This window comes from Somniosus microcephalus, chromosome 5 (assembly GCF_052327205.1).
Source record: "Somniosus microcephalus isolate GS21.2 chromosome 5, FLI_Smic_1.0, whole genome shotgun sequence".
NCBI classification, from domain to species: domain Eukaryota; kingdom Metazoa; phylum Chordata; class Chondrichthyes; order Squaliformes; family Somniosidae; genus Somniosus; species Somniosus microcephalus.
The window spans coordinates 117519263-117531925 of NC_140991.1; the positions used below are offsets into that span (position 1 = coordinate 117519263).

At 46.8% G+C, this 12663-nt stretch overlaps 1 protein-coding gene across 1 annotated transcript in view; it reads right to left on the reverse strand.

Moving 5' to 3' along the window:
• Positions 1-12663, reverse strand: part of pkd1l1 (polycystin 1 like 1, transient receptor potential channel interacting) — a 412439-nt gene that overhangs the window by 81580 nt on the left and 318196 nt on the right. Inside the window, exons 54-55 of the mRNA XM_085989354.1 lie at positions 2143-2266; positions 511-594 (exon numbers count right to left, since the gene is read on the reverse strand). Of these exons, the coding sequence (XP_085845480.1) occupies positions 511-594; positions 2143-2266 (208 nt within the window). The remainder of the gene's footprint in view (positions 1-510; positions 595-2142; positions 2267-12663) is intronic.

Here is a 12663-nt window from a genome sequence, read left to right on the forward strand (position 1 = left end):
ATTTGCTGGAGGACAGAGACTGCTGCTGTCTGTTGAGCAGCGTGACTATTGCATATAGGAGGAAGACCAGTTTTTTATGCATTTGTGTTTATTTTAGTATCATTTTAGTGATGTTTCAATTTAGAGTAGACTGGTTAGGAGTTGAATCAGGATCCATTTGTGTGTTGTTCTGTGGCTTGTATATAAGTTACTGGGCCATTGGCAGACAATCATGCAACTGATTTGAAATTAAATGATCTACAGGTATAAATATTACTCCATCTTGAAATGTTGCACATATATTAGATGATAATCACAAACATGTTTCACAATGAACTATTATTCAGCTATTTACTTTCATTTTTTAAGATATCAAAACACTTTTTCTGGAACAAAAGCTCTGTAGTGGCAAAAGAGCAGTGAAAAAACATGAAGTAAACTAGTCATGTTTTGGTGTATAAACTAGTCATGTTTTGGTGTATAATATATATATATAATATTTAATAATTAATACATGATGAAACCACTTACATTACAGGCAGAGTTATTTATGACTTGGATTTTCCTGAGTGAAGGTGCACCAATCAAATGGCATTTCCCGTGGACTGGACCAGCCTATAGGTTGTAATTGAAACTGAAATTAGCCACAGACTTTGCACGACAAACATTTTAGATTTATGTAGGTGCGACTGTAGAAATATTGCCCTGTACCACTACAGCTTTCAACTACCTTCAAGGAAGAGTGTTTAGCGCAATAAATGACAGAAATCATGTGATAACACAAGGCTGCATCATTTCCGTATGATATCATTGCAATGAAAAAATGGTTATTCTGGCCATGCTGGAATATGGTTCCACAGTAATGGCAGTTCTTTGATACCTCAACCATGTGGCAATTCAAGGGTTAGCAGGCTATTTTAACCATGGGAGGAAAATCACAGCCAACTCTTATTCTATTCTTACTCAACAACCATTCAACACAAACTTTCTTGCACAGCAATCAGGAGAAAGAACCCTAGCTGATTTTTCCACTCCTTTGTATTGGGTTACTGAGGCCAATTCTATAGCCAAGATTTAACATTAAAAAGCAGTTTAATGTTCGCTTGAGGTCAAATGTATTACAGAAATTAGGTAATTAGCAGTTGGCTTGTGGTTTGGAAAAAATGCTGAGGTGATTTTGTTGCTTATCCTTCTTTCCTGGCATCTAATTATGCCACCACCACGGAAATTGGTCGTCTGAGTGGAAGCGAGCAAACCAGGAAAATTCTCTTCCTCATGTTATTTCCCACCCTTTGGGGAAGTGCATGGATTGCACTCAGCGCTTTCCCACAGTTACATATCTGAGATCAGTAACTCAGGGTATGGGGGATTGGAAGTGTGAACTCACAACCCATCGCTCGAGGATGCTCCCTTGCATGCAATCACCGCAATACCAACTGCCTTTCCTTTTACTTAAGGATATTCTAATCATTTAAACCAATATTTCTGGTTTACAACTTATTTTTTAACAGTACCATATTCAGATAACACTTTGTAAGGGCATATGAACAAACATTTAACACTTCAACAAATATATGTAGCAGCAAAATCAAAATCTCGCAATATTATTTATTATGTATGGCACCTAATCATACAGGTTTTCTGTATTTGCCTCAGTCTCTTGAAAATCCTAAGTTAGCCCAAATTGAAATGAAGAGGGTAAACAACTAAATGTACAATGAAATAAAAACAGAAAATGCTGGAGATACTCAGCAGGTCAGGCAGCATCTGTGAAGCGAGAAACAGAGTTAACGTTTCAGGTCGATGACCCTTCGTCAGAACTGGAAAAAGTTGGAGATGGAACAGGTTTCTAAGCAAGTGCAGGGGCAGGGAAAGGGGTGAGGGGAGGAAGGAACAAAAGGGAAAGTAGAGGAGACTGCATCGTGAGCAGCGAATATAGTATCCGAAATTCTCTCTCCACAGATGCTGCCTGGCCGGCTGAGTATTTCCAGCATTTTCTGTTTTTATTTCAGATTTCCAGCATCCGCAGTATTTTGCTTTTGTATAAATGTACAATGAAACAGCTTGCTGTGTAACAGGGTAGATATTCTACCATGGGAAACTGGTTATTCAGAAAAGCTGAAGTTAATTCAAATGCATGTTGTTGATTATGGGTACAGTTACCTGGCTTTTTGCTGCAGCGTTGTTGTACCATGTGTCCCAGTACAGGCCATGTAACAAAGCAGTAAAGCTCCAGTTCCACCAATCATCAGCTGTTTTCACATTTATGAAAGGACTATTCTCATTCCTAAATATGGAAACAATCTTAAGTGTAAAGTAAATTGGCAAAAGAATGTCTTTTAGAATTACATTTTTTCCAGAGCATATTCTATTTTTTTCCTTGATTGTAAACAAATAATCACATCTCTACATCTATGGTGGTGCAGAACTATCGGAGTGGCTGCTCTCCTGACTCCCCATAGCCTCTCTACCACCTACAAGGCACAAGTCAGGAGTGTGCTGGACTATACTTGCCTGGATCGGGGCAGCTCTAGCAACACCCAAGAAGCTCGACACTATCCAGGCCGCAGCACTCCCCTTGATTGGCGTGCCATCCACTGGCTTAAACATTCACTCCCTCCACCATTGGAGTGCTGTGGCTGCAGTGTGTACTATCTACAAGATGCACTGCAGCAACTTGCCAAGGCTCCCTTGGCAGCACCTCCCAAACCCGTGACCTCTACCACCTAGAAGGAAAAGGGCAGGAGGTGCATGGGAACATCACCTCTATGTTCCCCTCCAAGTCACACACCATCTGACTTGGAAATATATCACCATTCCTTCATCATCGCTGGGTCGAAATCCTGGAACTCCTTCCTGAACAGCACTGTGGGAGTACCTTCACCATACAGGCTGCAACAGTTCAAGAAGAAGGCTCACAACCTTCTCAAGGACAACTAGGGATGGGAAATAAATAGGGATGGGCCAGCGATGCCCACATACTGAGAACAAACTTTAAAAAATGGGAGTTCAACACAATCTTTTCAACAACAGTAGCTTTCAACAAATTTAGCAGCAGGTTCTTCAGAAACAAAGGCTGAAATTTTGTCGGTGCTCAGCGGACGGGATGGGTGGCATGTCAGCTGTTAAATTTAAAATGATTGACTGTGGGTCGGGAACCCACTGTCAAAATGTCGGGTCTGCCAGTGCTGAGCAGACCCGACAGGCAACGGAGGGGGAGGCAATTAAAATCATTAGTGGCTTGTTTACAGTCACTTATCAATGGTCTTTTCCCAGCTTTCTGGATTTGACAGGTCGCCCACTGGTTTCCTGCTGTGCCTAGACTTCACCTGTGAAGCTGAGGCGGGAGGTCACTTGCCGTTGCATCAGCTGATGAGCTGACAGCTTCAAATGTCAAGTCAAAGCTCCCACCTTACAGAGATATCTTCCCTTAACCATTAGCTTTTCTAAATTGCATTTCCACTGCAGATTCAGGATGCTGCAAGTCTTTACACAAGTCTCCATCCAGTCTGACCTCATTACCTCTCCCACCATTGACAGGTCACTTCTGACATCTCTACTTCACCTGCCTATTTCATCAGCATGGGTGCCCTTGAAACTATCTTACCTTGGTCCTCAGAATTCCACCACAATCAACCCCAACACCAGCATCACCAGGCACATCAGCAGCACCAACAACAACACCAACCTTCTCCGCAATCATCTGATGCTGCACAGGACACAGGGCATCAGCACCTGACCACATTGATGCCTGGGAGGCCAGCGATAGCCTCACCATGGCCAGATTTACTTCACTTGACACTGTACACCCTGGATGCCACATGATGTGCCAGGTTGGCACCACCACACACCAGCACCATAAAGCATCCCTACAATGCCCAAGCTATTCCTTTCACGCTCATCACCATTGTAGGGGGGGGGGTGCGGGGGCGGTACCGTTATGCCTCACCATTCACTGCAACTCACTAAGCCACTTCCAAAGGTACACACAAATCTGTCCAAGAATGCAAGGTGTTGAAAATAAAGGTTTCAATGTTTGACACCACATTAACAGAAACTTTACATGACCATTGCATAAAACACCCAAGTGCCTACCCTTGTATGTTGTTAGTTGGTATGATTGCACTAGGATGAGGGTGAGTGTGAGCGGCGGCTAGTGAAATGGGGAAGGGATAATGTAGGTAGAGAGGGATGGGTGGAGGTGCAAGGTAAGTTGGTGTGAATAAGGATGTTTATGAGTAAGGTAGGGAAGGCAGAGTGATGGGGATGCGATGAGAGGCACAGCAGGATAAGGTTGACTGTGGCTTTGTACTAACATTCGTGATCTACTGAGATCATTGAAACATTTGCGGCACTGCACCCATGTCCTCTTGACCACATCCCTGCTTGTGCCTCTCCTGTGCAATGTGCAACCAGGCTGTGTTGATCTCCTAGGGAGGTCTCTTCCGCCCATGAGAAGGGAAGAGGACCTCCCTGCGTGCTGTGACTCCCTCCATAAGCATATGGAGGGTGTCATGGGAGAGCCTGGGTGCAGCCCTGTACCTCTGTGCAGTGCTTGTCAGTGTTTGCAGCACCTCAATGCTGTAGAACACTGACAGCACAACTGTCACAATTAATTTGGACATGGTCCCTTTAAGGAAACCGGCTGATGATGCATCATCTAATGACATCATCAGACCGGCTTCCTCCAATTGGCCGGGAAACGCGCTGGGCGGACTTAACAAGCCCAATCAAGAGAAATTCATTTCAGAGGCCGAGATGGAGCCGGCAGCGGGGTCGGGACCCGCCCCTGACGTCACCCGCCATGGACCCGTCGAGGTTTGTAAAATCGCGGACCATCTTTTTTGTGAAGATCACTTCTCAAACTTATTAAATCCAGCACAATCAAAAAGATCACAGCAAGCTTACAACCTGACACAACAAATGTTTCAGGTTGTTTAACACAAGCAAACAACTATATGATCTGAGTTATTCATCTCATCACTGTTGTAGACCTTGACATGTACAAATGCCTGCCATGTTTTCCTTCATAACAACATTCACTATAATTCCAAGTAATTCATTGTAGCTAATTGAGAGTATATGAGAGATGTGATGAGATAATCTACAAATGCAAGTCCTTCTTTTTCACTGCAACTCTTAAAGCCTTCTGATGACACAAATCAAATTTAGATTTGTGGCTCTATAGACAGTGTGGGGGGAATTTTAACCCCAAAAATGGGTGGGTTGGGGTCGGGTGGGAAGTTAAAGTGTTAAAAATCTGAATTCTGACCCCAACCAGTCCACTTCCGGTTTTAACGGCGGTGGGACGTGGTGCAGGTAGCCACCCCGCTCCCCGGAGGTGAATTGGGACTTTAAAGATGATAACGAGGCTGGAAGCCTTGGATTTAACCTGCTTTGCAGTTCCTGGGCCTCGGGGATCCTGACACCTGCAGCGAGGTGATGACAGCCTCGGAGAGCGCTCCTTGTGGGCCGAGAGGAGCAGGAGTGCTCCCCCTAGGCCTCCTAAGCTCCTCTACTGTTGAATCCGTGAATCTTTAGGTAGTGTGTCCTTCAAATAATCGACAGAGACTGCAGAGGAGCAATCAACAGGTGTTTACTGGATGAGGGTTGCTCTAAAACTAAACAGTACAGATCCCTACTCAGGGTTATATACAGGTGTGGTCACTGCCGGTACTACAGTATACAGGAGCTGTAAAAAGTAGTTCTCCCCTTAAAGGCACATACACTACAATTCCTCCCCTTTTAGATTAACAGTACCATAACATTCATTTAACAATTAACACTTTTAACATGCAACATTAACTGAAAATAGTCCATTTATAAATTCAGTCTTTGGGGCGGCTTCCTGATCCTTTCTGGATAGCGCCTTTCCTGAGTGTCTTGCTCTTGGTGCGGAGGCGATTCTGGACCCCTGTTGTCGGTTGGTTCATCAGCTTCCGATACTACTGTTTCTGGGGTAGATGCTACCTGTATGTCGGGTTCATTACCAGGTACGCAAGACATGGGGTTGACTCGTCCCTGTGACGCTAGGATCTGGTTGACATGGCGTCTCACAATGTTCTCCCCAACATGGCCCCTGCCGTGTGCATATCGTTCCTGGTTGCCATTTCTCTGTTCGGTAGTCGCGGACCAAGACTGGTTGCCCTACATTGAAGCTCCTTGTCGGCTTCTCATTGATGTGCTGGAATTGCTTATTCTCAACATTTCTTCGTACATTTGGTCTGAGCAAATCCAGACGAGATCTCAACCTTCAGTTAAAGAACATCATGGCCGGGGTCTGGTTGGTAACTGCATATGTCGCATTTCTGTAGGCTAACAGGAAATTGTCCACCTTATGCTGCAGTGGAATGTTGTCATCGCACATGGCCCTTACGGCCTTTTTAAAGGTTTGTACGAACCTCTCAGCCAATCCATTTGTGGCTGGATGATACGGGGCGGATGTGTAATGCCTTACCCCATTCCTTTTCATAAATTTCCGAAACTCTTCGGACACAAACTGTGGTCCGGTATCAGAGCAAATCTGCTCTGGCAAGCCGTTCCTGGCAAATATGGTCCGTAGGACTGCAATCGTTTTCTCCGTGGTGGTGGAGGACATTTTGATCACCTCAGGCCATTTCGAGTGCGCATCCACGGCTATTAAGAACATTGAGTCCATGAATGTGTTAAGTCTGTGTATTATATTGAGAATTACTACACAGACCACAAGAGTAAACTTTAACAGGTCTTTACTAGTTGAAGGTCAGGGCGGAACTGCCCAATAAATCATTACACAGCACTTATATACCGGTGTGGTCACCACCGGTATTACAGTATACAGCAGCCAAGATAAAGTAGTGCAACCCTTAAAATAGTTCTCTTAAAGGTGGAACGGTTACATACACTACAGAATGGACCAGCAAAATCAATATGCACCCGTTGCCATGGAGAGGAGGGCCACTCCCATGGGTGTAGAGGGGCATGTGGTGGTGCATTTTGGACCTTCTGGCATCCTGAGCAGCTCTTTGTCAGGTCCTCGATTTGCTGATCGATCCCCGGCCACCACACACAAGCCCTAGCAAGGCTTTTCATTTTCACCCCTCCCAGATGACCTGCGTGAAGCTCATTGAGCACTCTCTCCCTTAACTTGGGTGGAATTACCACTCGGGATCCACATATCAAGGTCCCCCGGCATACTGACAGCTGTTCTCTTCTGGATGAGAATGCTGGCAACAGTGAGTCGCCATGTGTTGGCCATCCCTTCACCGTCAAATCATATACCCGAGACAGTGTCGGGGCATTTCGGGTCTCCTTCTCTATATCCGCGTTAGTTACTGGCAAGCGTTCAATTATAGTCGAATAAAATATTTCGACAGGGTCCACTGCTGGTGCTTCCTCCGCAGTAGGCAGTGGCAGGCATAAGAACATAAGATAAGAACATAAGAAATAGGAGCAGGAGTAGGCCAATTGGCCCCTCGAGCCTGCTCCGCCATTCAATAAGATCATGGCTGATCTGATCCTAACCGCCAATCCACTATGACAGGACTATCTCCTGAATCTAACAGCATTAGACACACGAAAACAGGAGCAGGATCAGGCTACACGGCCCCTGGGCCCACTCCGCTACCCACAGGGCCATGACCTATCCGAACCTAGACTCATGTCCAAATTCCTGCCCGCTCCCCGTAACCCTTAATTCCCTTTTCTACTAGGAAACTGTCTATTTCTGTTTTAAAGTTATGTAATGATGTAGCTTCGACAGCTTTTTGGGGCAGCATATTCCATGGACCTACCACCCTCTGAGTGAAGTAGTTCCTCCTCATCTCAGTTTTGAAAGAGCAGCCCCTTATTCAAAGACTATGCCCCCTAGTTCTAGTTTCACCCATCATCTGGAACATCCTCCCTGCATCCACCCGATCCAACCCCTTCATAATCTTATATGTTTCAATGAGATCGCCTCTCATTCTTCTGAACTCCAATGAGTAGAGTCCCAATCTACTCAACCTCTCCTCATATGTCCATCCCCTCATCCCCGGGATTAATCGAGTGAACCTTCTTTGTACTGACTCGAGAGCAAGTATGTCCTTTCTTAAGTATGGACACCAAAACTGTATGCAGTATTCCAGGTGCGGTCTCACCAATACCTTGTACAACTGAAGCAATACCTCCCTATTTTTATATTCTATCCCCCTAGCAATGAAAGCCAACATTCCATTGGCCTTCTTAATCACTTGCTGCACCTGCATACTAACCTTTTGAGTTTCGTGCACCAGGACCCCCAGATCCCTTTGTACTTCAGTACTTTCAAGTTTCTTGCCATTAAGATAATAACTTGCTCTACGATTTTTCCTGCCAAAGTGCATAACCTCACACTTTCCAGTATTGTATTCCATCTGCCAAATCTCTGCCCACTTACTTAGCCTGTCTATGTCCCCTTGCAGGTTTTTTATGTCCTCCTCACTCACTACTTTCCCTCCCATCTTAGTATCATCTGCAAACTTGCAAATGCATGATAGCCCATCAGCGTTTCCATGCTGTTTCGTGCCCTTATACTCTATTTCATATTGGTTCGCCCCTAGAAAAAGGGACCATCTTTGTAGCCGTTGTGCAGTCATCACCGGAACGCCCTTCTTTGGATTAAAGATGGAGACAAGTGGTTGGTGGTCAGTCAGCAAGGTGAACTTCTGCCCATGCAGATAGTGGTTGAACTTTTTCACTCCCCACACTAGGCTGAGGGCCTCCCTGTCAATCTGGGCATAGTTACGCTCGGCTGAGGTTAGTGACCGAGACGCAAAGGCTACGGGCCTCTCCAAGCCGTCCGGGAATTTGTGCGACAGCACCGCTCCAATACGATAGGGTGATGCATCACACGCCAACGGAATTGGTAGTGCTGGGTTGAAATGAGCCAACACCTCTTTTGATGTGATCAATTCTTTGCACTTCTGGAAAGCTCATTTACATTCGTCATTCCACTTCCAAGGTACCCCCGTTTGCAGTAGGGTGTTCAGTGGGTGTAGTAACGTAGACAAATTCGTCAAGAACTTATGGTAGTAGTTCACCAGCCCGAGGAACGACCTCAGTTGTGACACATTTTCCGGTGCTGGAGCCTTGACTACTGCCTCAATCTTTTCAGGGGACTTATGTAACCCCTCTTCATCAATAACGTGGCCACAATACGAGATCTGCTTCTGGAAAAACTCGCACTTGTGGCGATTAGCTCGGAGCCCATATTCCTTCAATCTAGTGAGCACCTGCTCCAGGTTGGCGAGGTGATCACTGTCATTTTCGCCCATGACCAGGATGTCATCCAAATAACACTGGGTCCCTGGAATCCCTTGCAGGACTTGATCCATTGCCCTTTGCCAAATAGCCGGAGCTGATGCTACCCCGAACACCAGCCGGTTGTATTGGTAGAGACATTTGAGAGTGTTGATCGTGAGGTACTGTTTCGAAGCTTCTTCTACCTCCATTTGCAGGTACGCCTGGGCCAGATCAATCTTAGTGAAGCGTTTTCCTCCAGATAGCGAGGCGAAAATATCTTCAATCCTCGGAAGCGGATATTGTACCGTGTGAAGGACTGGGTTCACTGTCACCTTAAAGTCCCCACAGATGCGAATCTTCTTTGGTTCCCCAGGCGTATTACTCAACAACCTCTTCATTACAGCAACGATGGGTGTAGCCCACTCGCTCCAGTCCACTTTGGACAGTACTCCAGAACGTTCCAAACCTTCCAGCTCTGCTTCGACGGCTGGGCGGATCGCATGAGGCACCGGTCTGGCCTTAAAAAACTTTGGGCTTGCATTTTCCTCTATTTTGATCGTCGCTGTTATGCCTTTTAGTGTTCCGAGTCCCTCCTGGAACACTTCTTGTGCGTCAGTTAGCATTTTTGACAGTCGTCCAGGTGTGACATCGTCATCCTTTTTGGCATCTACCGTCAGTGCTTGTATGGCATGCCAATCTAACTGTATCTTCCGGATCCATTCACATCCTAGTAGTGGTGGTCCTCCATCTGGCAATACATATAAGTCAATTTTTGGTGTTTCCTTGCCGTTGTATATCACGTTCACCCTTATTTTTCCTTTGGGGTAGACTTTTTGCCCCGTGTACGTCTTCAAGATAATCTCTGTATCTCTCAAGGGTATATGTGAGAATAGCCGCTTGTAGTCCCTTTGCTTTATGACTGTTAGTGCTGATCCTGTGTCCAATTCCATTTTCACTTGGACTCCGTCTATCTTGAGCGTGACCCAGATAGTTTGGTGATCCTCCATTTTGGTTACATTATGTAGTTTCAGACAACCCAGCTCCTTGCTTCCGGAGTCTGTATCACTTTTCTGTTCGTCTGAACTACTGTCCATCACCTTATGTACCTTTTTGTACTTCTCCTGTGGAGGTTTCTTGCTGCTGGTTTTCTTTCCCGACCTGCAGACTCTTATTATGTGTCCTACTTTTCCACACTGTCTGCACACTTGGTCCTTGAACCAACAATCCTTATGGTCGTGTGTTGTTCTGCCGCAGCGATAACACTTCACTGCTCCATATGACATTTCATTTGTGCCATATTCTTGCGGTCTCCGTTGTATCTCTGCAGCGCCCCGTACGGCTGCTTCAGGTGATACTGCCACGTTGAAAGCCTTGTCCAGCGGAAGATCCTTTTCTGATAGAAGCCGTTTCTGGGTTCCTTCACTTTGAAGTCCACACACAAACTTGTCCCTTAAAGTATCTGCTAGTCCCGTTCCAAACTGGCAGTGTTTCGATAGCTTGCGCAGTTCCGTTAAATACTCAGCATTACTTTCGTCTTTATGCTGGTTCCTTTTGTGAAATTTAAATCTTTCTGCTATCAGCAGCGGTGTGGGGTTTAAGTGGTCCTGTAGGATTGCCACTATGCTTTCAAAATCCTTTTCCACTGGCTTCTCTGGGGTGACTAGATTTCGCAGTAAGCCGTACGTTTTTGCACCCATGGAATTCAACAATACCAGTGCTTTCCTGGCATCTGGCACTTCATTCGCTTTGCAGTACACCTCTATGCGTTCTACATATGTCGCCCAATCTTCGACTTCATTGTCGAACGCTGTGACCCTGCCACTCTTCTGCAAGTGTGGTTAGACTGGCTAAAAATGGCGTCTCCCGCGCTCTCCCTTCTTCTCCGCTGTCTCAAAATGGCATCTCCCGCGCTTCCCTTTCTTCTCTGCTGTGGCCCAAATGGCGTCTCCCGCGCTCTCTTTTCTTCCCCCGCAGACGCTGCTCAGCCCTTGAACACCGGCCGCGCTCTGCGCGTTTTCCTGCGCGCTTCTCTCGTTGACGCCGCTCGGTCTTCAACCCCGGCTGCGCCCTGCGCGCTTCACCCTCTCTCGTTGACGCCGCTCGGTCTTCAACCCCGGCTGCGCCCTGTGCGCTTTACCCTCTCTCTTACCCGTCGATGCTGCTCGGCCTTTTTCTGTGCCGTCGGGCGGCTCCCGCTGCCGCTGTTCGGGAAGGGTCTGCGCCGTACCTGCTGCCAGCCCGCTGCGCTGGATCATCACGGCTGGAGAACCAAGCCCAGCTCTCCACAGCCTCCCCTGCCTGCTCAAGTCCTCTCAGGATGGTCGACGCCCGCACTGATGGAATCGGCCTTCTTCTGCAGAGTTGCAGGTCGGTTCGAATCACCTCGTCGCCAATGTTGAATCCGTGAATCTTTAGGTAGTGTGTCCTTCAAATAATCGACAGAGACTGCAAAGGAACAATCAACAGGTGTTTACTGGATGAGGGTTGCTCTAAAACTAAACAGTACAGATCCCTACTTAGGGTTATATACAGGTGTGGTCACTGCCAGTACTACAGTATACAGGAGCTGTAAAAAGTAGTTCTCCCCTTAAAGGCACATACACTACATCTACCACCAGCACCCGCAATACAACACGCCCCCCCACCACCACCAGGATCTACCCCCACCCCCTCGGATCGGGGGTCAGACATACCCACCCCTCCACCGAGGTTGGGGATTGGACTCCCCTGTGGTCAGGGATCAGAACACCCCTCTTGCCCCCGGGGTCAGGGATTGGATCCCCCTTCCCTCCCTGCTACCCCCCCCCACCCCACTGGTTCAGGGATCGGAAATCACCGCCACCTACCGCCCCCCCCCCCCACCTGCTGCCCACCCCCCCCGCCCCGGGGTCAGGGCTCGCACCGGCATGGGGCTGCGGCCTCTTCTCCAGCGTTCCTCACCCGAATGGATGCCAAGCCTGTCAATCAGGCTGACTTCCGAGCAGGGAACCTGTCAATGACGTCACACACACGCTATGGAGTTAAAACTCTACATCATACGGGGAAACCCGGACTTCCTGGTTTCCCGCGCACTACCGGGCCCACCTGCTCGCAGCGCGTCAGAACATTAAAATTCCCCCCAATTAATCAAATAGGCATCTTCCAGAAACGTGTCTTGAATCAATGCTTCTATCTACACAGAAGACAATTCTTGGGTGAAGAAATTAGAATGAACTAATAACCATTCGGCTACCATTAAAATAGTGCAGTGGTGTTGGTTCTGGACTCCTGCTATGGAAAGTTGTGAAACTAAATTCAATAAATACGTTAATTTATGAGCTAGCACTAGAAAATAAATGACCATGAAAGCTGCCAGACTGTCATAAATACTCACAAGAGCAAAATACTGCAGATGCTGGAAATCCGAAATAACAACAGAAAATGCTGGAAAAATTCAGCAGGCCA